Consider the following 27,179-nt stretch of genomic DNA (forward strand, 5'->3'; position numbering starts at 1 on the left):
GAAAATTAACCTAGCTTTTCGCTGCAGCGTGTTGTAACCATTTTTCTTCCCAGTAAAAGGTCTTTTCTGCCGTAAATATTCCGAAACTTTCCGTGTATTAAGTTACTGTATTTGCACAAAATATTTCCACATAACAATGTTCATTTGGGGGCTTATAATGCAAAATGGCATAAAAAACGCACATTTGGTTACGTTCTTCATACTGTTGCTCTTTACATAAATATAGTGTAAAGCAAAATAAATGCAGAAACGAAAATGAAACTCATTAATTACAAATATAAAGTGACTTCAGTTCCTAACACTCCAGAAGCGTCAATCTTTACACAAATTATGCTCTCCCTAAACCGGGGTTCTTATGCGTAAGACATACTGAAACAAAACAGGGAAATTTTCACCTAAGCTGCGATCCTTGTCGCCGGTAAAAACACAAATCACTCTCTCTTGAACCTATCCCGAGGCTATCAGAATGGTAACACTTTTTCACTCTTTAGTGGAAGCTTACCGTTAGCAACGGGCATCCGGGGGCCGCACAACAAGGGGCACTTCTCTGAGTATTACACACTGAATATTACTTGAGTCCGAACTCGCGGGCACTACACTGCCATTAAGAGTGATTTTTATAAAGTGAACCAATATTTTCAACATACTGGTGCCTCCTGTTGTACCTAGGCATTCCAAATCTAGCAAAATACGATGAGTAGCACCAATTTACAGCCCATCAATGTTTTATAAGGCCAGTTAAGACAAAGAGAAGGCATTGGACGTCATCATCACCAGCTGACTGACTGAAAAAAAGCAGTGAAACCGCCAGGGTCACTGCAAAAGCGAGGACTGCGAAATGCATTAACATGCTTGCTGCAATACTTCTTTGAGCATCTGCTACTGGAGCGCAGGTGAACTGCGCGCTTCACAGCTAAGTTTTTCCGGCGCTTTTCGCAGCCGTTGCAGTTTCCGCCGTTTCGGCTTTCTGGGTATCGGCGAGAGGGTTGGTGTTTTGAAATACTCATTTTAGAGTACGGACCTGTGTTACGTAATGAATAAGTTATATGGTATAAGCTTCTATAAGGAGCACACCTCGAGCTGTATCACTAACAAAAATGCTCCGCTGTACAAACTCGCTGGTAATGCATTGCCGGAGGGTTTTCCGCAACATGAGGTACGGACTAAATGTCAGAAACAGACTCCGTATGACGATTATCACATTCTTGGTAACAGAAAGTTACGCCATGCTATGCACTAGAACGAAATGATTTTTTCACTATGAATGCTGCTGCTTTGTTCTTATTAAAGGTTCTGCAACGTGTATACATACTTTCTCCATTCACTCGGCAGCCATTGCATCTAGAGCGGAAATTATCTGTACTGTAATTATGTACTTTCTGTAGTACATGATCATGAGTCTTCGTATAGCTTCTGCCCACAATGTTCACTGCAGATATGACTGTCCAGGTGCCAAAGAAATAAGTATTATGTACAAGACTTTACGCATATTATGTATTGCATACGTACAAAGAATGCAGCTTAGAATGAGAGCGGTAAGTGTTTGGGTGAGTACAAGTACATACGTTTTATTTTTATGACATAGCTCTGCACATTGCTGTCAGATCCATCTGAAAAGCATAAAAAAATCCTGATTCAGTAGTCACACAACACCAGTTATAAATTTCACAAATACATTTGAACCATCGGCTTTCGTAGAAGCTTGCAAAAGCCATTCACTGAGAACCAAACCGTTATGATTCATTGCCCGAAATTAATTTCTCATAGCAGTAAACACTAAAAACCACAGGTCCAGAAAGAAGCAGACAAAATGCGCTTACCCAGGCGGCACTGTGTGCATAAAAGTCTTTACGGTTATCTATCATTTTGAGCAAATAGAAAGTAGCTGAGAATGGGTGCCAAATACCATTTCAATGCAGATGCCTTTCAGTACATAGCACTCAATGCACAACTTAGCGAGCAAGGAACATTGGTAACATCTGAAAAAGGTCAGACTCGTGCCCACAAGCATGATGATGATTGTGATATATTATGGCGCAAGGGCATCTGAGGCCAAAGAGCACCATGGCACAAGGTATTTTCTTCATCTCAAGGTGGGGACAAACACCCATTCCCCAAGCATCTCGCCCTAAAGAAGCTGAGAACCAGGCCAGGGGAAAGCTGGTACCCATTGTATCAGCGGTGGGTACCCGGCACTTGTCCACAAGCAATCAAGGTCCGTGTTCTGAGTTTGTGTCATAATAAAAGCGTCATAATCTGCCGCAACGGGCACACCCGATTGGTTGGTAATGCTGGAAGTGCAAGTGGTGGTTCGGATGCATCGAAAAGGGTCGAAGAAACTGAACAGTGACGTCAAACACAGCGTACGCAGCAGATGCTCGTCAGCCAACATGGAGGCGCACTCTGAAGTGGAGCCTTTCACTTCGAAGTGAACTCGTCGATGTTACTGTGCTTTTCGGCCCGTGAACTGGATATAAACTGTATACGGGACTTTCGCATCGTCTTGTCTTGCCTATAACAAATTGGATGGACAAAAAATTCAGCCTGTTTCTTATTTCGTTGGACGATTCAGTAGCTCCTAGGCATAACGAGCACCGGTTTGTCGCAGAAATTGTTCTCTTCATTTAAACTCGATAGCCCCACTAGTTATGCCTCAGTTATCTCGTCTGCGCGTTGATATGCTTGGGTATTGGGACCGAGGTCTTCACCGCATGACGAACTCTGCAGACGACGGAGGGAAGCCTTCAGGAGGGTTGGTAAACTTGAAGGTTTATTTACATATTTACAACAGAAGCTGCGAGACCAAAAGTCAGAGATGAAGTGCCATGAAACCAGCCAAATCACGGCTTATATACAGTGGATATTTCCTAGGTACCTAGCTAGGGAAACCAGTGGCTGATCAAGCGTCCAATGGGCAGACACACTCTTCATAGTCTCTTCCCTAACCCCATGACCGCTCCGCCCTCACAAACACGTGCACATGCGATAAGGAATCCTGGTGCCTTGAGGTCCTGGAATGCTGTTTCCGACAGGTTGACCAGGTGCATAAGGTCGTTGGCTTTGCAGGCGGTGATCCCCTCCGTGGGAAAGGCGTCCTGACGGCTCCGGGAATTCCGGAGGGTAAGATAAATCAGCCGTGTCCGCCCTCGCTTTGTCTGGCCGCGCAGGTGCAAGCGAGCGAGGCGGGTCCGGCGTCTTTGTTCGGGTCTTTCTGCCGGTCCATGTGAGGGCGCAGTTCGGGAGAAACGCCGCATTCCATACTCCTGACGAAGGGATGAGAGGCCTTTCGTCACAGCTCACCATCGCCAGGAGCCGTTCCTAATCCTCTTCTCAGGACGACAGCACCTTTGGTCAAACATAGTTCGATGGCGCCTGCCGGGCTCGTCTGTTCCCACTGTCGGGGCCTCCGATCACAACAGCATGTTGAATGATGTAACATAAAGCAGAATGACCCTCTATACTTGTGTTTACTGTGCACAAATATGCATTTGCTATTCTAGAGCTCTCTATTAGTTGTTGAAGCGCCCTGCATAATGTTCGTGTATAATGTCTACCAGTGTGAAACCACTAACGTGCACGGATGTTCAGTCGTCAAAGATGCGCTGCTACACCGAAGCGTTTGACATGCCAGAGGTGGTTTTTTGGTGTCCCTTACGGTTCTCGATAGCTGCGATGGTGTGGCTCTGCATCACTGAGCTCGCGAGTTAGATTGCAAGTTAGATTTAAGGCGTCAATGGGCATGCGTGCGCTTCGTACCATGAAAACTATGAGACCCCTGAAAAGTTAATCTCCGAAGTCTCCCAATGCATATATCAATAGAAACACAGTAAGTTTTTCAGCTCATCCTTTTTATTTGCAGGGACTGCATAAAACTAATGAGAAAACATTACTGTCTGTACAATCGTCCGATCACAGCACCAATTTACATTCAGCAGTGTTGCAGACGGCAAGTCGTCAGGGAGTCTTGTTTCAGCCCAGCACGAAGCGCACGTTATGCAGCGAGTAAGTGCATGCTACAACATTTTCCTCTCCGTTTCCTTTTCCTCAAGATAAATGTAAAACGCCGTGCTGTGCGAACAACCTAGCTGCCTTTTATTAACCATCGGCGATCGATGGTTGTAGATGCCAACTTCTGTCACTGAAAAGCCATGCGTGGTTGCGTACAATATTTTCTTCTTTACGTGCACCTCCGGCCTTTACGGTGCCGAAAAGAGTGCCTGAACAATAATGTTTGTATTTGCTGAATTCAATTAGGCAAATAAAGCAGCTTTGATATTACTCCTTTACAGTGGAATCCGATGTGCAACCAAGCTTGTGGCTGAATGTTTCTTCTGTCGCATTCTTTTTCTCGGAAAAGAGCAAAACCGCCACTGGACGTTTCGCTGCGGCAACCGCAACGCAGTGACATCCTTCCACTGCTCAGTCACAACTGCACCAACATTCGCTTCTGGTTTTCTGACCAATCAGGTGTGACTGCTGGGGCAGATTATGAGGCTTTTTATTATGACACAAACTTGGAATACGGCCCCAGGAAGTGCACTTCCCTCAACCTTGTTTTCACTCATAGCTTCTATTATCTCAGAACGTCCAAGGAAATGTACTAATATCTGATGTCAGTGAAAATGCAGTCGCTCGTACCAGTTGCAGCTCACTAAGGCATTCCAATATCTCTGCAGTGTGCCTCACGAGGAATGGATGCTGTTTCCAGAAAGGGCTCTTTGCAGAAATTTAACCGAAGGCTGTTGCCATGTGAACCTTTTCAAAATGATTACCCAGAAAGACGAAGTTTCCTCATGTGTCTGACACAAAAGAAGGATGGAGGCATGAGTCTTTCTGCTTCTTGAACAGCTGTGATACGTTTTTTACGGGTACTGCTTGCCGCAGTTTCAGTATCCTCCTACAAACATATTGTAAAAAATTGTTATATTGGAGAAATATCTCGCTAGCAAACATTTTGACAGTAATGGAGAAGCAAAAAAGACCCATATCCTACGCCTTTTTTTGTGACACTAAAGGAAGGCTCGCCTTTTATGGTCATCGATTACGAAGAGGTCCATGAGGCAACAAACTTTGAGAGAATTTCTGCAAGGGCTCCGTGCTATGAAGTTGAAGCCTAACAATTTCTGATTAGGTGCCCTGTAGATATATCACAACACCTCAGTGAGCTGTTGCCGGGCCCTGTGAGTGCACTGTCATTTGACATCAAGGGTATGTACTTTTCCTCGCTACATGCAGTAATGATGTATATGTCAAGCGAAAGCATAAAAAACTTCTAATAAATGCAACACGGACAATTGAGCTAGTCGGTACTTCTTTGCAAACTTTCAAAAGCGCTGCAACAGGGGACACAAAGAGGAAGACACGAAGGCGCTTGTCCTTCGTGTCTTTCTCTTAGTGTCCCCTGTCGCAGCGCTTTCAAAGGTTATCTAAGTGCACTTCCAGATTTCTTGCAAAGAAAAGAACAAGTCTGGCCATGCTTAGCCGTTGCCTTTGCTTCTAGCTCGAGTTCTACAGTGAGTACTACGTAATGACAGAAGGTGTCTGCATCAACTCATGTTAAACACCCAACCTGTACGACCGTCTTGCATTACATGACAGGCAAATTTATAATACCCTTCAGGCACAGAGTGTCATCAGGGTCAGTATGTTCTGTTAGCTTCCTGCTCCCGTAATTCCTGCTGTGTTTTCTACTATTAAAATATTTATTACCGTCATTCTCCACTTCATGAAGCCTGAATGTGCTACACTGGGCAGCTCCACGCGTCGTGCAGTAACCTGGCCATTTTTTTCATTCATCGGAGGCACTCAGCTCGAAAGCATTGCTTACTATATTCAGTAGATAAGTGTACATGTGAGACACGTCATTAATAACCAATTCTCACAGCGGTATCTCGTGCAATATCTAAATGCTACTCACATTTTGCTTAAATTTTTAAGATACACCCTTAGATTAAAACATAATTTGCCTACATAAGCAGAAGCACAGCATCAAGGTACTCACCAATTGCCTGAAGAACTGTGCACAAGTTCTCGTGCCATCATGAATAGAGCACACTACCCACGTCTTCATCATGCCATGCCACTCCAGCACTTTGGTAGCAATTTTCCTCTAAAAAAAGAGTAGTTTTGTTTACGTTAGACTGGTCATATTTAATTTTACTATACACTACGTACTTATCATTGTACTGCCACAGACAAAACAATACCAATGATCATCACGCTTTGATAATATTCTTATATGATCAGAAAATTTGGTGTAATTATTATGTTCTTAGAAATTCTGATTGACATAAACGTGACAAAATATTATTTCAGAAAATCTGGCATAACGAAAGACCCTAGCCAGATAACCTGGACAAATACTTTCAGTTGCACAAAATGTACAATCTAGCGGGTTTCACTTTTACGAACGGAATTTCATGCTGCAAACATCTAGGTGAAAAAAATTTCAACCTTCAATCATGTATAAAGGAAATAAAATTCCTCTGGTTTTTTTCACAAGCTTCTGCAAGTGCACAGCTCAGTGAATCTACTCTACAAGTACGTGAATCTATCAGCACGAGACAGGGACGAGAAAAGAAACAGAACAGGCACTGACTCGCAACTGAAGTTTATTGAAGTGAACAGGGAGTATACAGAAAAGCCAAACAACACCACAAACCACACAATCACTCATAAGCTACATCACAACGTAAGTAAAAGATTGCACTGAATATTCCTCTCACTTAGATAGTCCAACTCGCTACGTGTTAACGCTATGGATGACAGCACACTCACACATTTTAAACCGAGTCATAAGACGTGTCTAGCCTCAATGAATTTCCGGTTAATTTGCTCTGAACGTATCGCCAATATGCATGTTGACGAAAGGAATGGCTAGCAGCTTTCACATCCCCTTTGCAATATACAGATAAGGTAGAAAAGCTACTAATATCCAAATACCTCTTGTACTCCTGTAGTCTCACATTGATACACCTTCAAGTTCCAACAACATAAACCCAACCACATGATAATGGTATCCAACACACCACATACATTTAGCAAGGCACATATATGTTGCCATGTTTCACTCTACACGTGCTTTTCCCGAATTAAATTAAAAACGTTATTAACAATTTTACACATTCTAGACAACTTATTAGGCGCCGAGAACACCATTTTTTTTTGTCATAGCTTCTGGCCACATTTTTCAAATTTTGCGACAGTCTATATAGGTACAGTAACACAGTCAGTCTTTTGGCATCTCACTGGCTGGCCCCAGCCTGATTCTGCCAGTCTCTGCGAAGGGGTTTTTCAGTTTTAACATGCTAAAGGAAATAATGGCGCAGCATCAAGTAACAAGGACAGCACGCACACACACAAGTGCCAACCATGAAGCAGATACAGAATCCAAGAGTACGTGCTTGACATTCAGCGTTGATAGTCAAGGAAACGAGGAAACACGGATTTGAACACTCAAGATTGAACGAGCCTGATCCTTGGCTGCCAACGCTGGATGTCAAGCACGCGCTCTTGGATTCTGTATCCGCTCCAAGGTTGGCACTTGTGCATGGGTGTGCTCTCCTGTTGCCCTCGTTACTTGATGCAGTGCCATTCTTACCTTTAGCATGTCTGACCAACTTGCCCAATCTTATAAGCTCAGCTTTTACAATTTATTGAATGCTCCTGCAACAGCATGGTTGGGAAATCATGCTTTCGTTAAGCTTAAAATTTTAACTTGAAAATCAGTTGTCATGCTGTGAAAGCATGGCTTCACCAATACCGAGCCTAGACTTGACAACACAATGCTATCTTTCACTAGCTTAGAATGGTTCGACCAAGTCAAGTAGCTAATAAACACTCCTGGGTGAATATCGCCAGCACAAATGGCATGTGCAGAACATCAAGTTAAGGTTCAGAAACCGCAGCTTTTTTTGTTGGGACATTTTCTCCAAGGTAAACCTAAGACAAAGGCCTTGCTCCTTAAACAACTTCACAATATGTACAGGTCCCACACTATCGCAACCTTTGTAAAAGACCAGAAAATCATAGGTGTAGCGAAAGATTTTCTTGGCAATCATTCCATCCACCCTGCTTAAGAGAATATTGCTTAGCACAGGGGCAACCTTCGAATCGATACATTTAGCAGACTTTTGAACATATGCCGCACAGCCATACTCCACAAACATGCTCTTAACTTCAAATAAAAAATATTAGACACCCGTTCCTAAAGACAAGCTTATTGTTGTCCTCCGATATACACATTCATAAGCTTTCACAAGGTCTTCATACGGGATAGAGTAAAACAGTTCTACACCGACACTAATCGCAAGACAATCCGCTGGATTCTCATTCTTAAGATACTCAACCACACTGCGAATTAAGTACATGAAATGGATCTTCAAGACGCGAAATAGAGAGATGCTTTTGCTAATAAGCGGAAACAACTTTGCATGAACCCTTTTCTGAAATTTTTCTGAAGAGCATGTTATTGAATAGCATTTATTTGAAGAGCATATCTGTAGAGTATCGCAGTGCGGCACGTGTTCTAAAATCTGCTATATGTAGTGGTTGGAATGTTGGCCTTGTGCTAAGCGATATGTTCTTAAGCAAGGTGGATAGAATAATCGTCAAGAACTTGCATATTCACCTAGGAGTGTTAAGTTGCTACTTGGCTACAGGTCGAGCATTCCAAGCTAGTGAAAGATAGCATTGCACTTTCTAGCCTGGGCTCAGAATTGATTAAGTTATCCTTTCACAGCATGACAACAAGTTTCCAAGAGCAGAATTTAAAGTTAACGAACGCAGGATTTCCCAACCATGTTACTGCAAGAGCATATGATAAATTGTTAAAAAGCTGAAACAATTTTGCAATGACCGGCACAATCAGGCTGGGCCCAGCCAGCGAGATGCCAAAAGACCGGTTGTGTTACCTGTGTACATAGATTGTCGCACAATTTGAAAAATGTGGCGAGGACGTACAATGTAAAAGTGGCTTTCACCGCCCCGATTATGTTGTCTAAAATATGTAAAATTTTAAGAATAATTCAGTCAATGTGGCTAAATAAAAGTACACGTGTAGAGTGAAATGTATATGTACCTTGTAAAATGAATGTGGTATCATACTATCATCTTGTGGTCAGGTTTACGTAGGTGAAACTGGAAGGTGTATGAATGTAAGACTACAGGAGCACAAGAGGGTAGGGGTTCTAACTTGCCTGTACATTGTAAGGGATGTGAAGGCTGCTACCCTTTCCTTTTGGCAACACACATTTTGGAAGTAAATTTGGAGAGATAAAATGGGAGATTATCAAGGCTAGACACATCTTATGACTCCATGACGAATGTGTGAGTGTGTTGTCTATCGTGTAAACATGCAATGAGTTGGACTATCTCAATCAGGAAAATGTTGAGGGCGATTTTTGACTCATGTAGTCCTGTATGCTTATCTGTAACTGTGTGGTTTTGTGGTGTTGCTTGGCTTTATATATATTCTGTGTTCACATCAATAAACTTTAGTCGTGGGTCAATGCCTGTCTTGTCTCCTTTCTCGTCCCTGTCTTTCGCACTGGTAGATTCACCGCGATGACTCACATCTGCAGAAATCCAAGACATGACATTTTCCTCTTCACAGTCGAGGTTCAGCGCATAATACAGCAAAGGCTTGCCAATTCCAAGAAAAGTTCATGGCTCCATTTAACACTGCATCCTGCTTACAAGACACAGAGCAGCATTCATTGTAGATTCTACCTCCGACACAGAAAGCAATGTTTCAGTCTGAGTGAACTAAACTAGGAAAGAAGCACAAAATATATATAGCAAAATAACTGAACTGAAAGAAATAGAGGGTAGTGTAATTGTGAACACACTGATATATTGCATGCAAGATATATGCATGATATATTGTGATATTTAACACTGCTACCATTGCCTTAGCCAACTACTTCATAAATAACAAAAATTCAGTATCACAAAAATACTGATACAGTACTATTAGTGTTAATAGTAGCAGTGCAGGTTCCATGACAAAAAGGGGCCCCATTGCTCCGTGTCATTCCCACAGCAGGCTTGTGACCAATGGCCAGTGTAAAGGAAAGAGGACGAATGACTGAAAAGAGAAAGAGCCAGGGGGAAGGAAGATAGGTATAGAAGGACTTAAGATATGAGAGGCAAATAAGGTTGTTTAGACAGTAAGCACAAAATAAACATTACCACACAAGTAAAGACACACAGGACAAACCATATATATCATTGTGCAGAGTAGAAAACTTGACGTCATTTAGCCCAAAATATGTTTTCAATATAGTTGTGCGATAAAGTGATTATAATTATTAATAGCATAACTGACCGAGCGAAACCAAAATAGGGATGAACAGGGAAGTCAATATAGAAATTAAAAGAAGAAAATGAACTTTCCAGGGCATACGATGCAGAGAATCAATCACCAATGGTATCATAGGGCAACAGAATGACTTCAATGGATTTTAATGGCAAAAGGGCATCTGTGGCCAAGGAGTGCCCCAGCACAAGTTAATTTCGTCAACTCAATGTGAGATCAGAGACCCATTTCCCAAGCATTTCAATCCAGGTAAGCCGAGCACCAGGCCTGGAAACAGCTTGCACACATTTTATCGCAACAAAATGAATTTCACCCGAAAAAAGTATAGCAGGATCTAGCTGATTATACGCTCCCTAGATAAGATTAGGAGATTTCTTAGGATAGTGTGGCATGCAGCTGGTGCAAGACACAGACACTAAGCTGGAAGAGGCCATTGTCATGAGGTGAATGTAAACTAAGGGATGAGGATAATGAAATTCGCTACACTCCTGCTCGAGCTGTTCAGAATCAGCTCATGTTTCGTGCTTCAAAAAGAGGCAAGTTTGCTTAGTGTGAGAAAAAAAAATATAAGTTCACCGAAGAACTGGTATCTTGCGGTATCAGGCTGCAGGTGCAGATGAATTAACCCTGCCTCAGAGGAGAGCTACATAGAGCACAAAGCATTTTAGGCCAATCCTACACTGACAGCTCTTAAATATTTTAAAACTATTTTTCATTGCACAAACAATTATACCCAGTTTGTGTTGGTCATGTGATTACGTTAGTGAGGCTCTCCTAAACATTCTAGCCAGAGCTAAACTACAAGCTGCCTCAACTTAGTTTCTATAGCAACCATGAAGAACTTAATCACAAATGCAGGCTACTCAAGTAGAAGTTTTATTGTTCATGGTGTGCCCTACAAGTTTTTAATTATACTGAAAAGTAATAGAGTGGAGTGTTTGTGTCACTAAAACTAATCCTCAACAACAAAGAGAACACAAGAAAAATGTAATCACATATTGCCAAAAACTTGAATGTTTGACAGAACAAAAATGAAAAGAAAACCTTTCCACAACTGGAAGCAAACGAGGTGATACCGAGCACACATTTCAAAATTGTTTCACCCAAATCCCCAGTCTGGTGCTCCAGCACTTGTCAGCCAGCATGTCATGAAATGTACCTTATTTCTGGTAGCTGTAAAGAGTATACAGTTGATCCGGCATTTTGATATGTGAACAGTAACCCTCAATGACCACGATGCTGAATGCTTTCAAGAGGCTCTTCTAGTAACAAGACTGCAGGGAAGCACTTAGCAATTATGCTGGCTTAATAATGCAAACCGTTAACCTGAGAGTTTGCTAGCACGCAACTCTGAGATAACTCCTAAAGTGTTGCAATCGAATGCAAAAAAACGGCTGCCTATTTTATAAACAACAGTCAAGAGGCTGCAATGCAATGTCACGACAAAAGTGCTGCAATACAGCAACAGCAACAGAATGTACTTTAAGCAACACAGTAAAACATGACCTTTTATCCTTATCAGAATTTAAATATGTTTGTTTTCCTTGCTCCCTTGCAAAATTATGTTTAGATCGTGAAAGCGCTCAAAAAGACAAGCATACAGAAAGAGATGGCCACACAGTGCGCTTATTTCCAGTGTCTTTTTGAGCTCGTCCACGATCTAAACATGGTTACCCAACTAGCGTAAACACTGCCGTTATTCCAAAATTAAGCCTTTCAAAAAGTGGGAGCCCCTTTCACCATACAAGGTACACCATAACTAATCCAACACTTTTTTCGTGTTTTCTCTAAGAATAAACACTGCTAGAGGGTTTTGAAATAATACTTGTCTTTTCGACTCTACGAATGTAACACGCAAGTGTTCAATGAAATGACCATCTGCCCATCTTGATCATTGCTCGAAATCAGAGTATAATGCACCATGAAGGGTAGGCTCTGCTTGATTTTTGTTTTCCAAATGTAGCATATACCTGCAACCCTTCTGCTGGCTTGTATGCAGCAGGTTTGTCTAGGTAGGTGAATTGTGGTTTTGCAATAAAGATGAAATGATACTTGGGAAGTGAATGGCTTTCTAAAATGCATTTAACATACATACAGGGGCTTTAACAGCACCTGGTGTAAGCAACATCAGTAGTGGGACCGCAGCAGTGGCCTAGTGGTATCAGCATCCGCCTCGCAAGCGGGAGGTGTGGGGTTCGATCCCCAGTGCCACCGGGTAACCAGCGGTGATAGAGTGGGTACAAGCTTTCCCCTTATCTGGTGCTCGGCTTATTTAGGGTGAAATGCTTGAGAAATGGGTCGTTTAAATGGCCAGTTTAAAACTTGAAATAAACATGCTCCAATATATACACAAAATTATTTTTGTGCTCTCTCTTACATGACATCAGTCAATCGTATCATAGTGTTGGTAGTACACGAAATGCATGTGCAGAACAGATGCATGCCCTGTTTTTGTTCATACCTTACCTGCTATGTGCTGTCATGGACTGTTATGTGCTGTGAAAGAAACAGTTGGTGAGCAATGTATTGCAGCCTTTTTTCTGGAGGAATTTGAATCATGTGAAGTGCAGCTGAAAGAAATTGTTTCATACATAAGTATATTTCATGCAACACAACAAAAAGTGCACAGCCCCATGATGAGTTGTGGTTTAAACTAATAGCGAGCATTTTACTACTCTAACATATCATGGAGGTCAGTGATGCTGCAGGCACAAAACTAAATATTGTGACGTAACAAGAGCTAATATGAACAATCATGCCTTTAAGAGATATTTTCAATACACATTCTCCTGAATGAACTAAAGTTATCCTTAGGAGCATTCAGAGGAAGACAACTGTGTTAAATGCCATTTGCCAGAATAGGCCTTTTATGAACCAGTTGCAAATGTAAAGAATCTGACTTTAAGACCACGCTATGCATGCTCTAACACAAAAGTAGTTGCATACAAGCAATTTGTATACTATACCCCAAGTTTTGTGGTAGGTCTGTATTGCACAATTTTTACGAAAGGTAGTGAAAAGTATCTGCCATAAAACACACCTCTGCTTGCAGAAACCAACAAATAAATACTGGGTTTTTAAGGTGGGAAAGAATTTACAAAGTATGTTCTGAGGTTTTGAACTTCAGGCTAGTTATTTGAAAAATATCAATCCCCAACCTGCAATGATTGAAGTTTCAGGAAATAACATTTCCATTGTAACAACGGAAACGATCTCTTATTTGAGGAACGACTTTTCAAAAGCCTGCGTTTCATGGCTGCTGTCAAGGAGCCCTGATAAACAGAAACCAGTCACGACGCACAACCAAGCCCCCATAGCACTTTTTCAACTATACGCTAATGATGTACCTTTAAAGTAAGTGTTAAGCAATACAAATACAATTCCTTTGATTTCCTTCATGATTTATCACTGGTGTATACATACAAAGATAACCGTACAAGATGTGGAGTGCATGGTAGACAGTAGGCTCATGGTTTCTTGACACTCACAAAGTGAACAAGGGAAGGAAAAATCTCAGGGTGCTTGCTTGCCGACGTTTTGACAAGCCGAATTATTTTTGTCTGGGATCAACATATCCAGAGAAAACTTAGAATCCCTCAAGTACAGGGTTGCCCACTCTTAGTGCAAACATGCGAGCACATGGCTGAACTCTTTGCAGGGCAACTGCGTCTGACATTGCCGCACATCGAAGTGAAGTAACAGATGACACGAAGCACCACATCCAGGTGCATCTCCTCCTGCGCCATTCTGCAGCGACGAGTGGCTGTGTCGCACGCAGTGGACCTCTAAAGAGTGCAGCCATGTGCTCGCATGTTTGCACTAAATGTGGCCAGCGCTGCACATTCCGGAATTGGCGTAATTATTTAAAAAGGCCTTGCACATGGTCACAGGTTTCCCAACCCATAATTTCCCCCTACAATCCTGCTTTTTTTAATTTATTGTTATACTTTAACCTTACGCCCTGCACCTCCTGATGCCACTTCTCCAAAACTTGGCTTCCCCACTCCCCCCCCCCCCCCCTTTTTTTTGCCTTTTCTGCGAACCTGCCCTCATTTTCTCTGTTTCCTTGAAATTATTTTGCCCCCCCCCCCCATGGTATTTTATTCTGCCATGCTGCTTAATTCCTTTATCCTAGTTTTTCAGGTAAAGGCAGCCAGCCATACCAAGCCACCTGTAGCGGCTGGACACAAATCCTTTCAAGCCCACTATCTCCACGCTCAACACCCCGGAATTCCTTTCTACTGAGCTGGCCTTTTCTTTTCACAGTTTTGCAGGTCAGCCGGTTAATCTTCTTTAGCAGCCATCATGCCTGGACTAGGTTCACACTCCCCATCCTAACGCCCTTCCCATATCGCACCCTCGTCACACACACCAGGCCTTTCTCCTTGAAGTGAAAACCTTATTTGAACTCCACCAATGATGAACGCTTTTCCAGACAAAGACAAGTCCTCTTGTCGAAACGTCAGCAAGCACCGAGGCTTTTCCCTCCCTTATTCAGTTTGTGAGATACCAGGAATAGGTGTTCAAGCAGCCATACCACACTAATACCCGTCACACGGGCACTGCAAAGGCCTTTGAGAAACAGGTCCTTATATCCAAAGGATTAAGGAGTGCAGCTACATGGCACAAATGTTGCGCCTTTGCCCCTAAGGGCTTTGGAGGCGAAGGCGCTCGTCAAAGACCTTTCGAGCGGAAAGGCGCCTTCGAGAACCTGTGATTGCAGTGCCATCCAACGTCGAAATGTAAAAGCAATAAAAAAATAGATACAGCTAATAATGTTTGAAAATAATTTTTTTAAATATGAAAGGTGTGTCTGGCTTTGGTTTTTGTATGGGTGTTTATGTTATATGTTCAGATTTCAAGACAGTGAAAGTGCAGCAAAATCGAGCAACCTTAGTGGCCCATGCAATACACGTACAAAACCTGCTGCTGCTGATGAGAGTAGCTGTTGCAGTAGATTTAAAGAAGCAATCAGAATTAAAAAATTGTCTAACCTCAATGAATGAACAGAATACGGCACTTTAATTTTAAAACACTCACTTCAGCCACCTCGAGCACAGCAGCAGGTACGAAGCCTGAACGACTGTTTCCCCCTTAGGCTGTACCGTGCAGCTGCGTCACTGCTCCTTTAAGCTTTCACTCCTTTGGTGAAAAATGGTGCCTATGCTGGAAAAGCCTTCAAGGAATGCCGTGCGCCAGGGGTATAAAGCACATTTCTATGTGACACGAAAGACTCATTGCCTTTAGTACTGACCACATTCTGAATCATGCTTTGGTGGCTTAGTATATCAAAATACTGGACATGACAAAAACAGCTAGTTAGTGAGGCCTATTATTTGCTAAAGGAAAAATTATAACATTCTCGTAAAATAATGAAAAGAAACCACCAGCATTGACATCAATGTACAATTTGGCTGCAACATACAAGCTGCAACATACAAGCCCTAACATGACAATCTAGTTAAACGTAAATTCCCTTTTCGCACTTAAAAATTGCATGCATTATTTCTAGAAAGCGCGAGAACAGAAGCTCATACATAGTGCCAAAGAAAAGAGTGCCTGACAGTACCACTCATGAGGTGTTTATCGGTAACTGCAATGAGCAACGCTATGTAAATTGCAATCCAGAGTTGCAGAAAATCAGAAGCGCAATTCAATTGAGACCTAGTCTGGGATCTGAGTGGAATGGCCGTCATTACTTTAGCAACAAAATGATACTGTACCAATCATACCTGAAGCAGAATAGCTTTACCCCTTGCAAGTCCAGCACTATGCCCAGTACCAAGGTAGTGCTAAAAGTAGCCTGAATCTTTCAACCAACAGTAAGCACGTGAAGTAAAAGAGGACAAATTTGATGGTTACATTGTTTCACTTCTTAAGGGGCTATAGACACCAAATTTTTCCTTGCGCGTTTTCTTCTTACAAACGATGCGTTAGGAATTCGTATACATGGAGTACCCTGTGGTATTCGTGTATGACCACTAAATCATTTATAATTGAATTTCTTCTGAACGCTGTTTCGGTTTAATCAGTCGAACAATTACTGTGACACGTAGTTGGTGTTTAGGTCACATGGGGCATAAAAAACGGGCTATATAATTGCTGACACCTCAGTTTTCGCCATTCCAGGTACTGGAAGAGGATGGTTTAAATGTCGTAGTGAATTAAAACAACATATTGGCACTTATATTAGTTTTCTAGTGCATCACGCGACCAAAATATCAACCTGATGTCACAGTCGTCCTTCACTTGACGAAATCAAAACAGCATAAGCGAAGAAATTCAATTATAAATTATTTAGCAATTGTATGAAACTACCACACAGTAATCCATGTATTATGTCCAACAAATCATTTGACAGAAAAAAATGCTCAATAAAATTAAGTGTCTATAGTCCTTTCAGCACCCTATGATAAGGCATCAGGTTATCAATCAAATTTTATTTGCCATGCTGTGATACTGGGTCACTTCAGTGATTTTCAATATTCCTGAGAGTTCATGCTTCTTGCTCATTCCATTCACCCGATATTATTTGTACAGTGACCTTTTCTGGCCACTGCCTGTGCACAAACATCAAGGCATCAGTAACGAACAAAGATGGGTGTTAAAGACTGATTGAGAACATAACGAAAATTTTAAAAACCACTAGGTTTTTTTGTTCTCAGAAGGCTACAGAATTCGTTTATGGTTTATGGGTATTTAACATCACAAAGCGACTAAGAATATGAGGGACGCCGTAGGGAAGGGCTCCAGAAATTTCGACCACCTGGGGCTCTTTAACTTGCACTGACATCTCACAGTACAAGGGCCTCTAGAATTTCGCCTCTATTGAAATTCGACCACTGCAGCTGGGATTGAGCCCAAGTCTTTTGGGTCAGCAGCCAAGTGCCATAACCTCTAAGCCATCGCAGAAGCTCTACAGAATTCCTTCATGCTGAGATGAATGCTCGAAATATCATCATGAAGAGTATCATGTGCGGCCACAGAAAAAAAATCACTATTTTTCATTTTTTCTATCAAAAGAACAGGCAGTTATAGTCAATGCTGCTTAAACTAGCTATAGCTTAAAGTTTTATGAGTAACTGAAAGGGAGGAAGTTATTCTAGCTCCCTTGTCCCTGGCATTAGAATGACTGGTGGCTTCACTCTAAACTGTGATCAGCCCTCAAAGCACTTCCATGTCAAAGTACTAAGAAGTAACTCACAGCATCCAGGACGATGTGGCACTTGTTTGCCATTAATCTATCCCCTGACACTTCGCGGTACCTGAACACATTAAATATCAATCAATATCTACATCATGAAAGAAAGCATGATAACTAAGTGGATAAGATGAAGATGTTTGTCCGGATAAGGTGGCCACAGCTGGCACAGGACATGATTAACTGGAGAGGTATGGGAGAGGCCTTTGTCCTGCAGTGAAAGTAGCCAGGCCGCTGTTGCTGATGATGACAAACACTGTAGTCTTGGTCTGGGGCGGCCGAGGGAAAGGAGCCATGACTCAGTGGCTTGAAAACGAGGTAAGAGGATTCACTGGACAAAGAATAGGAATTTATAGACTGAATGACTATTATGTGTCTTACGAGTGCATGTACTTGAGAGGTGATAGCAGCTGTGGACACATGTCCATCGCAGTTTTGAGTCTGCGAGATAACACATAGGGTAAGGTATTCCCTGTTTTGCTGCCGAAGGCAAAAACGTCAGCGAGTGGAGTTGCCTTGCTGTTCATTGTCAATATCTACTGCTCAAGGTAAAGGAAACTAGGGTATAAAAAATACAGCATTTCATATTACGCTTTGGCCAAATGCAGTGAGAATGAAACAAGACTAGAGACTTGTCTTATGTTTGCACTCTTTTCTTTGCACCAGAGGAGAAAATATTTGTGTACAGTTGACCTACTGCTTGCCACTGTCCTAGAAGAAATGAATCCAGGTCTCAGAAAATCTACCGAGAGAATACTGATGCTGCATGTACATTTCTCTGAACTGTTCTGAAATATGCGGAAGTTACAAATTTTTTTTACTACCTGATTACATACTGTAATCTTTGCAAGGAATATGAGGTTAATGGACTGTGAAAAAAAGTAAGGAATGGTACCTTTGGTACTCGGCACTTGGACAAACAGCAGACCCACTGGGCGTCCCCAGGGGCTCTGCTTCCAGGCGCCCCTAGCAACAGTAGCCCATTGTCCAGATCCAAAGGAACCATGCAAATGATTGCCGAAAAGCTAAGTTTAGGCAGCAGATGCATGAACACAACAGTTTGCCAACGTTGTTTCAGTGAGATGGTTTCAAATCTGTAGACAATATCTGGTAGTAAACAAATTATCAAAGGACCATCTCGTGCGCAGAATCATCTCAAAACACATTCGACACGCAGTACCAACATGGCCAGTTTGTGCTTAATTGAATCCAAAAGTTTACGCTGATCGACCAATGTTACTTCAAATAGAGAAAGAAAGCGCATGCACGTTGTACTGATGTTATCGTGCACATTACATCCGACGAGACGCCGAGTTACAAAACAAACAAAAAACCGCTTTCAAAATTTGAGAAAGGCTGACATTCTCACAAGTTCGCCAAACCGGAGACGTTGCCGAGTGGCTGCCGCCAATGTCACTCGCAATGCACAGAAACAATAAAAATGCAGTGCCGCTGACTTTCGTTGAGCAAAATTCAGTCGATTAAACTTACAATTATTCGCCTCTGCAAGCATGTCAACAAGTTAAGCGCGCATCTACGCTATTTGCATTTTACAGAGTGGCACGGGAAATTCATAGTGCCATTCGCGTATTCGCGTTTATGCTCACGTCACCCACGTCGAAAAGGCGCACAACGGCAAAAACATATAAGATGTATTTAATGTTACGGTAGCTTTTTTAGCTGACACCCTGAATGATTTGATATATTAAGTTTTTTTTTTCTTTTCGTTGCATGAACGTTATTACCACCAGCTGCAGCGCAGCTTGGCCATGACTAGCCTGGCGAAGTCGAAGCGCTAGCCAAGCCCGAAGTCGGAACCATGTGCGTAGTTAGCGCAGTGTGGAAATGAACGAACAGGTGCTCTGGAATGGTTTTTGTTCTTCTGTGTTCGCTGCGTGCGTCTTGCGTGTTGTATGTCGTTAGTGTGTGTGTTTGTGTGGCCCGAACGCTGCATTGGAGTGTACAACCGCTTGCTGTCCCATACAGCATCGGTGCGTAGTAAAACGATCATGCAGAATGTGCGTTACAATGCCAGTGGCCCTGCACGAAAGAGGAGACTTGAAGCCGACGGAAAAGCTGCTCTCCCTCGTAGGACTGCAAGAATCTGACGAGTAACAGTCGACGCGCGTTTCGGTGGATGATTCCGTTTATCACGCCAAAGAATTCAGCACTGATGAGCTGCTGCTGCATCATGATAAGCACCTGTGCGATGTTTGTTACAAGCTTGTTGGGTGTGAACGTTGCCATGAGTGGTATTCGTCGAGCAGCGGCCCACAGGGCGTGGCACCAGTGGATACCTGACAACGATTACTGATTGTGCGCGCCCTGGCGCCTCGCATTCAACCGCATGCTGTGGCGTTAATTATATCTGAATGTCACACGTAGTTGAACTATCGCAAATATTACAGCCGCATCGTTTAAACGTACCGTCTGAAGAGCACCCTTTTTCGTTTTTTTTTTAGGGAGGGGTGGGGTGGAATTACCGTCTGCTCAAATTTAATGTCACTATTATTTTGAGCTTATTTTCTAAATTTCTGCCGTGGTGGCACATTCTCACCTCTTGGTTGCACTGTAAGCAATGCATTTATTGGGCAGAAGTTTATTTGCTGTTGTGTTGGCACAAGGTTATTGATTGTCGTACTGTGGTGCCATGTTCAAATAAAACACATGATTGTACACTTCCTTGCAGAATGTCTAATGGGGTAATAAATTACTGAGCAGCAAATATGCACTGTGGTAAATGTGAGGAATGTTACTGAATTACTTCACACTTGGCCTGTTCTGTTGTGGTTACGTATGCCTTTGGGGGGGGGGGGGGGGGGGGCACGTGCTGCTTTCCAGTGTAGGGGCGAGAGGCATGTCAAGCTCCACTTAGCAGCTTTTTTCCCTCCACTCTCTTCTGGTCAACATGGTAAAATAAACTGAACATAATGCGTGCTTGCTCAGAGCTGGCTTAAGACTACATTTCACTTATTTACTCTCAGGGCCGATCGGCATCTAACTGAGGAGTGGGTTACTAAAATAAATACATGTGTACGCTGATTAATTAAGATGATTATACGCAGCTGACTTGAAGGCATCGGATGCAGAGATGGACACGATGAAAGCAGAGATGTCACAGTTGGAAACGTAGAAAAGTAGAGATCTGCATGAGTTTGTACACGACTTAATGTGAACACTAGCAAAAAGTTAAGAAGGCGCAGAGGACTGAGGCCAGAGTTAAAACTTCCCTGCAAGCGGAAATGAGCACATGCAAGCAGTTATGTGAACAAAGAACATGGAAAAAGAAACACCTTTTTGGACAGAAGGAAAGCTCTGGCACATTGCTTATTGTGATGTTGCCTAAAAAGTTGATGTCTAGTGGTTCCCCTTCTTATCTGGTCCTTCCACACCCAGCAACTAAAATGCCATCAAAAAGGAGCATCTCCAGTCACTAATTGCATGGGAGGTACACTTCTCCAGATGTCAGAGGCTTGGTGCCTCATCCTACAGACTATCTAGTTTGGCAGATATAAACTTTACCACATGCAAGAGGCATGTGGTACACTTGTAGGGGGAGTATTTCATAAATGTTACAGCATATTGTACAGTGCTGGCATGTTTCATTATTTACATCGCAGTAATATGCTAGCACTGGCTAGAAAGTTTGTAAGTGAACAAAAAAAAATGTTCATGCTATATCTGAGCCATATTCTTAGTACCTTATACAATGTAGCGAAAATAAGGAATTCCTCATTTTTTTGTCAGCTTTTTCTTTTTGAGCATTGATCTTTTGCAAGTTAGCAAGGTTCTACAGTCTTCTATGCCTATTGGCTGGCCCACTTGTTTGTCAAAGCTGCCAAGTACACAATGGGTCGTGTCAGTGCAAGCTAAGTAAAAGATGGATAGAAAATTCATACTTTCAGAGTATTTCCAGAAAAAACAGCTTTTATTTCCTACTCAGGATGGAAGAACAGCATTGATGGTGCACATCCTCGTTGTCACTGCAGCAATTATGGCTGCTCGCTGCTTTTTGGCAGTGTTTCATTTATCTGCAGGAAGAGCAGGCATGAATTCGTGGCAATATGTACCTACTAAATTAAACATTGCAGTGAACAATATTTTGTGTCTGTGCTTTTATTTTCCATGAAGGAGTTAGCGGTATTGATTAGTGGTTGTGTAGCAAAGATGCAACTGCTACATTGCACTGCATTCACAGATTTGTTTGCCCGTGTTTTTTGTCTTCTCAGTGGTTCGTTTCCTTACCAAATGGCAGATGGAAATTCGGCCTTCAAATTGTGTACTTTCATCATGTTTGCAATGTACTTTCAGCTGGTGTTCAATTTCACTTTGGAGAAGTTGTGTAACCATTGTCTGTGTCTAAATGTTTTGTAACAGTTGACCTCATTATGCAGCATTTCTCACAGAAAGCAAATGTTGCCATAAAATTTTTATAAACATAACTCTGTCATGTGGCTAGCAACATAGCAAAAACATTTATCATGTCAACTTTTAACATTATAACAAATTAAGGCCTTTGTTATTTAACGTTGCTCACAATTTTTACCAATCACTCAACCTTGAAGCAACATAATGCGTTATCACCCTTACTCGGATCTTCACCTTTGCACATGGTGTTAATCTCATTAGACATGCTCATAGATTCCAAGACAAGGCAAGCGTAGCATGGGGCAGCAGAAGGTCAGGTGGGTGGATGAGATCAGGAAGTTTGCAGGCATAGGGTGGGTGCAGCTTGCAAAGGTCTGGGTTAATTGGAGGAACATGGAAGAGGCCTTTGCAGTAGAGTGGGGGCTGTCAGACTGATGAGGAGGAGAAGGAACAAACGTCGGAGCGATGCAGTCGCTGTCGCTACCCAACCACTGGCTAACGTCGATAATTATACCCGTGTTTTTTTAGTTCGAATATGATTTTTAGGACAAATAGCTTTAGACAAACAGAGTGAACCCTCAGAGTGGGGGTGGTTGTCAAATTTAGAAGAAAGCAGTAGGTGCTACTCGAAGTAATTCCAGCGTAGGCGTTTTAACGAGCCACCGCCTCATTCCTTCACACCACTGGGCTACATTTTACAATGCGTGATTAATATTAATTGGTCTCGGACATACCTAATCAGTGACGTGATAACTGCCTTGATTATAAAGAGGGGATCCATTTATCTCTTCTTACACTAGTCTTGATCAGAAATAAAATTTGTTTTAGTCCCGAACCTTAGGAATAAAGTAAAGACAAGCAACAATGAAGAAGTGGTTTCCACGATACACGCACATTCTATTTACGTTCACACCGTAGCATCTAAACCAAACACAAATAGCCCCGTATGTCTGTTTTCTTACATCGGATCGCATTGCCCATCAAGTGCACGGCCGACTTTTATCACGATCGTGTGATGCATTCTCGAGAATGTATCTGGCATGGGCAGGGCACCTGGGGCGGTATAAGGTGCATGCAAATGCGATGTCCAGAAATAAAGTGACTCTTGTTATGGCAAGCATGCTTTCGGCTGCCTTCAGTACGAAATACACCTGATGTTGCAATATATATATATAGAAAAAGTAGAGAAAATATTGTCTAATAAATGTACGAAAATTTACAAACAGCGTCAACCTAAGAGCAGGAAGGCAGAAACGAGTGCAAACCATGCGGCTTTCTGAAGCTATTGCAGATGCACATTTTCCTGGCTGCGCCCTCAAGTCTATGTCTACAGCCACCTCGAGCAAGCGTATCTGCATTCTGCAGTGAAAAGGTCACGTGAAAGTGCTACGTGACGACCTACAACAGATCAGTTGCTGGAAGCTTAAGTGATATCAATGTGAGTCGTTTGAAGAAACCATCACGTTGTTGAACCTTCAAACGTCTATGAGGGACTACATATTAGGCACATTAGTTCGAGTTATTCAAGAAACAAGTAAAGCACCTTTGCGACAGGAACGTGAAGAAAACGCTATTGACTGTGTTGTTCATGTGAAAATTGATCGGGAAGCAAAATGTATCGGAGTAGGACAAATGTTTATTCTCGTGCTAAGCAGCGGCGTCGAAATCTTATCATCGCCTCACCTCACTGGCTTCGTCAAAAGCACTTCATTGGCTTGAGTTGCAGCATCTTCGCATCGACTACGGTTGGTGTGAAGTGATGTCGCTAATCTTCTTTCTTATGATTGTTGGTAAGTTGCTGACATCAAGCCGTGCATCGATGGCTGCAAGTAGGCACAAGTTCTCCAGTGTCGGGGCCAAGTGCAATACGTGCAGATTCGTCAGCCATCCGGTCTCCTCTCCATTTTCCTGGTTGAGTATCAGACCACACCCACCAAAGACAAACACTCTTTCACCAGTAGTAGCGCAGCCGGGGAAGCACCTCGCCGACGGGCCTGAGCCAAATGGCCTCACTTCGGTCCAGCACGAAGTCTCGGGTTCGTACTTGTGCATGTCTGCAAAAAAAGGGCCCTGCTGTAACGTGCTCCCTCCGAAAATATACAGCTCTTCTTTGTACACGAAGGCTGCATGCCCTATCCGTCCGACGGGAGGAGTGCCTTGTACGCGTGGGCGCACCCAGGTCGAGGTGGTCGTTTCCAGGTAGTACAACGAGTTGTCGCAGACACGACCACCGAGAGAATGGTTTTCTTGAATCTGGACACCACCCCAAACATATATGCGGGTTCCAATGGCAGATGCAGTGAAAAAGAAACGAGCCGGAGCCTGTCCACTGGTTGGGACACGATGCCATTCCATTGTGTCTAAGTCAAGGAACCACATGTCTAACCTGCGGTTCCAGGTCCCAACGATATGCATGCGGTTACCTACTGCGCATGCTGCTTTGCCGAAAAGCGATGGAGGCTGCTCACCGAACACCTGCGGACGGCTCCATGTCAAGGTGTTGGTGTCGAAGCGGTAGACGTGGCTCCGCGCCGAGATGCATCGGCCGCCCCACAGGTACGCGCAGTGGCCGTAAGCTGCAACGGTGTGGCTGGAAATGTCAGTCGGCTCGCCGTCGGGGAGTTGCGTCTGCACTGTATGCCACCGGTATGATGCGGTGTCGAATATGAACACGTCGACGCGGTTCTGTAAGTTGTGATTCCTGGTCGCGAGGGAGCTACGGAACGAGTAGAGCTTGCCGTTGATGGCGACAACCCTTTGGGTAACGCGCTCTGGAACGCCGTGAAGCCGCACAGTCCACATCTTATCCAACACAGGCAGTAGGGTCCCTAAATTATTTGCTAGTCTGCCGTTCGCGTGGAGCTCTCTACAGAACCGGTTGGCCGCGCCTCGGATGAATGCGCAGGGGGCGCTGCACACATTCGGAACGTCGGAAGATTAGCACTAGGGCTGCGTTCCAATGCTCTAGACAAGGCGTCTAGTGTGACGTCTAGGAAGCAGTCTACATGTCCATGTAGTGGAACTTGTCTACTGCTCACGCCGCCTCGCGGCATAATAATGGAACTAAAGCTTATGAACAGTTGTACTACTATTTTTCACAAACTGAGCAATAACGATAATTAAAAACGTGTTTTCAACAAGTTTACACATTTCTTCTGCAATGACTTTGCGCGTAAACCGGACTGGTGGATGTGCCTATCGGTCAGTCTACTTGTAGCAGACGGGGCCGCTTTCCGAAGACGACGCTTAAGAGATATGCGATTTTTCTTTTATTATTGATGCTAAACTGTACATGCTCTTCGAACGTGCTCGTCCAGACGGTCCTGTAAACATAAGAAAGAATCCGAAAGACTGTAATCAATATGCGTGAAATGTGATACGGCTAATATACACTTCAACAGGAAAACACATACGTGACATTAAACCTGCTGTCTGCCGTACGTGGCCTCGGAGACAGCGAGAGACCTAAATACAGCAGCGATCTTTAATCCTGCAAAGACTAAAATCAATTCGCAACATGCCGGTGTATTTGTTCTGAGAGTGTAGAGATAAAATGGAATGCACGCGAAAGAGTTGATGCAACTAATACAACAACAAAAGAACACATTTGTTAACCGTCACGCCAGCCGTCTTAACGCCCGTCGAGGAAACCAACGACAGCGACGAGTATTCTCTAAAATCAAGGTGCTAACGATGCCGGCTCACGTAAACAGACCTACAGCGTCCGCTGCTGTAGCAAAGCTCTCAACTGCACGATTTTTTCCTGCGTGATTCACTGCTAGGAATCGCACGTCCACGAAGATTAATTAGCCTCTAGTTTGCGTACCAAATAACATAATGGAATTACTCACATTTTTCCTTTCCTATACTTCGTGTACAGTCCGACGCCTGCTAGAGCACGACTCGCTCATCCGCGTACATCAGCTCCGCCATCTTTAGACAGCAAGTTAGCCTGCATCGATGTGGACTTCGGCGAAGCAGTCTTATGAGACTGCTCGCCGAGAAATGGAACGCGTCCCAAGATGGCGGCTGTCCGGCTAGACGTCTAAGTAGCCGTCTACTTGGGACTATTTGAACGCAGCCTAGGTGCCCACGGGAAAACCACAAACGAGGCAGTACAGGGGGACATGGGCTGGGCAACGTTCGAAGCACGAGAAGCTCAGAGTAAAGTACTATACGAAGAACGCCTGAGGAAATTGGATGATAACCGGTGGGCAGCTAAGGTATTTAAATACCTGTACAGAAAGAGCGTTGACACGCAGTGGCGGAAACGAACAAGAAAGCTGACCAGTAAGTTTGCCAGAGACGAAGAAGGATAAAGAAAGAGCATTAAACGACAGTTTAAAAACGTCGAAGGTAAAAATTGGATAGGTTCAATGGAAAAGAAGCATAGTGTAGAACTATATCGATACTGGAAAAGGCAGATCAGGAAGGAAACGTGTTATGATAACTCAAGAGGCAGCGCCCTCCTCTTTGAAGCTAGGTCAGGGTGTCTTAGAACGCGCAGCTACAGAAAAAAAAATTTAACGAAGAAGATGACACATCTGCTGTGTGTGGTAAATCTGTAGAAACAATAGAACACCTCATCCTAAAATGCGATGGTATCCATCCCGATGTCGATGCAGGCACAGTCACTCTTCCTGAGGTCTTAGGGTTTAGATATAACAATAGTCATGTAGATAAATCTGTGGTGGAAATTAGCAAAAAGCGATTGGAGGATTGATGGTACAAAAGCAGTGAGGTGACATAAGTTTTAAAGTGTAGGAAGACGGTTTTTTAAAGGAAATGGCGAATTGTATTAACAACTTACAGCAGAGTAAACAAAAATAAAGGAAAAAATTGGGCCTAGTGGCAACAACCACTGCCTCGTTTCAAAGGGGATGCTCCTACCTTCCATCCATCCATCCACGTCGTACCTGCTGGAGCGGTCGTGCCGTGGCTGCGGTAGTGTTGCGCGCTGCTTCTTGGTCGCGAGCCCATAATACTGGTGTTTTTTTTGCGAAATCCATGAACGCTGACTCTCTTGTGTGTTGGTGTGTGTGTTCTTATATATGTGTGATCGCGTCATGTCTAGACAACGTGACAAGTGCCACATCTTGCCAGCTCAATTCGCCATCTGACTTTCCTTCTGATTTCCACCATCTAGTTAAAAACGTGCGAAATGCATTTGCAGGCAAATGGTTTAACGCACCTAAGGGTCGGGTGCACGTTGAAACCGATCCGATAAGCTTGGAAAATGGACAGCCAGAGTGTTTCGCTTAAAGCCATGCCGAAGATCACCAGCATGCACCT

At 43.2% G+C, this 27,179-nt stretch overlaps 1 protein-coding gene and 1 long non-coding RNA gene across 6 annotated transcripts in view; both read right to left on the bottom strand.

Moving 5' to 3' along the window:
- LOC144106622 (uncharacterized) overlaps positions 1-19,047 on the bottom strand; it is a 42,562-nt gene extending 23,515 nt beyond the window's left edge. For 2 of the 5 annotated variants that reach the window (XR_013309067.1, XR_013309066.1), the window contains exons 1-5: positions 18,415-19,047; positions 12,785-12,888; positions 9,971-10,087; positions 6,002-6,109; positions 1,566-1,610 (exon numbers count right to left, since the gene is read on the bottom strand). This is a non-coding gene — a long non-coding RNA (uncharacterized LOC144106622). Of the gene's footprint in view, positions 1-1,565; positions 1,611-6,001; positions 6,110-9,573; positions 9,730-9,970; positions 10,088-12,784; positions 12,889-18,414 lie in introns of all 5 variants that reach the window. The other 3 variants (XR_013309070.1, XR_013309069.1, XR_013309068.1) reach the window with 3 other exon arrangements.
- Positions 19,048-23,627: 4,580 nt separating this feature from the next.
- On the bottom strand, positions 23,628-24,689 carry LOC144108337 (kelch domain-containing protein 3-like). The gene has a single exon (XM_077641595.1). It carries the CDS (start codon positions 24,687-24,689, stop codon positions 23,628-23,630), a length of 1,062 nt encoding a protein of 353 aa, XP_077497721.1.
- Positions 24,690-27,179: the final 2,490 nt, after the last annotated feature.

The sequence above is a fragment of the Amblyomma americanum genome, chromosome 10 (assembly GCF_052857255.1).
Source record: "Amblyomma americanum isolate KBUSLIRL-KWMA chromosome 10, ASM5285725v1, whole genome shotgun sequence".
NCBI lineage: Eukaryota > Metazoa > Arthropoda > Arachnida > Ixodida > Ixodidae > Amblyomma > Amblyomma americanum.

Bases quoted from the DNA above. Each gene is read 5' to 3' on its own strand.
- LOC144108337 (XM_077641595.1), bottom strand. From the start codon at position 24,689: ATGTGGACTGTGCGGCTTCACGGCGTTCCAGAGCGCGTTACCCAAAGG.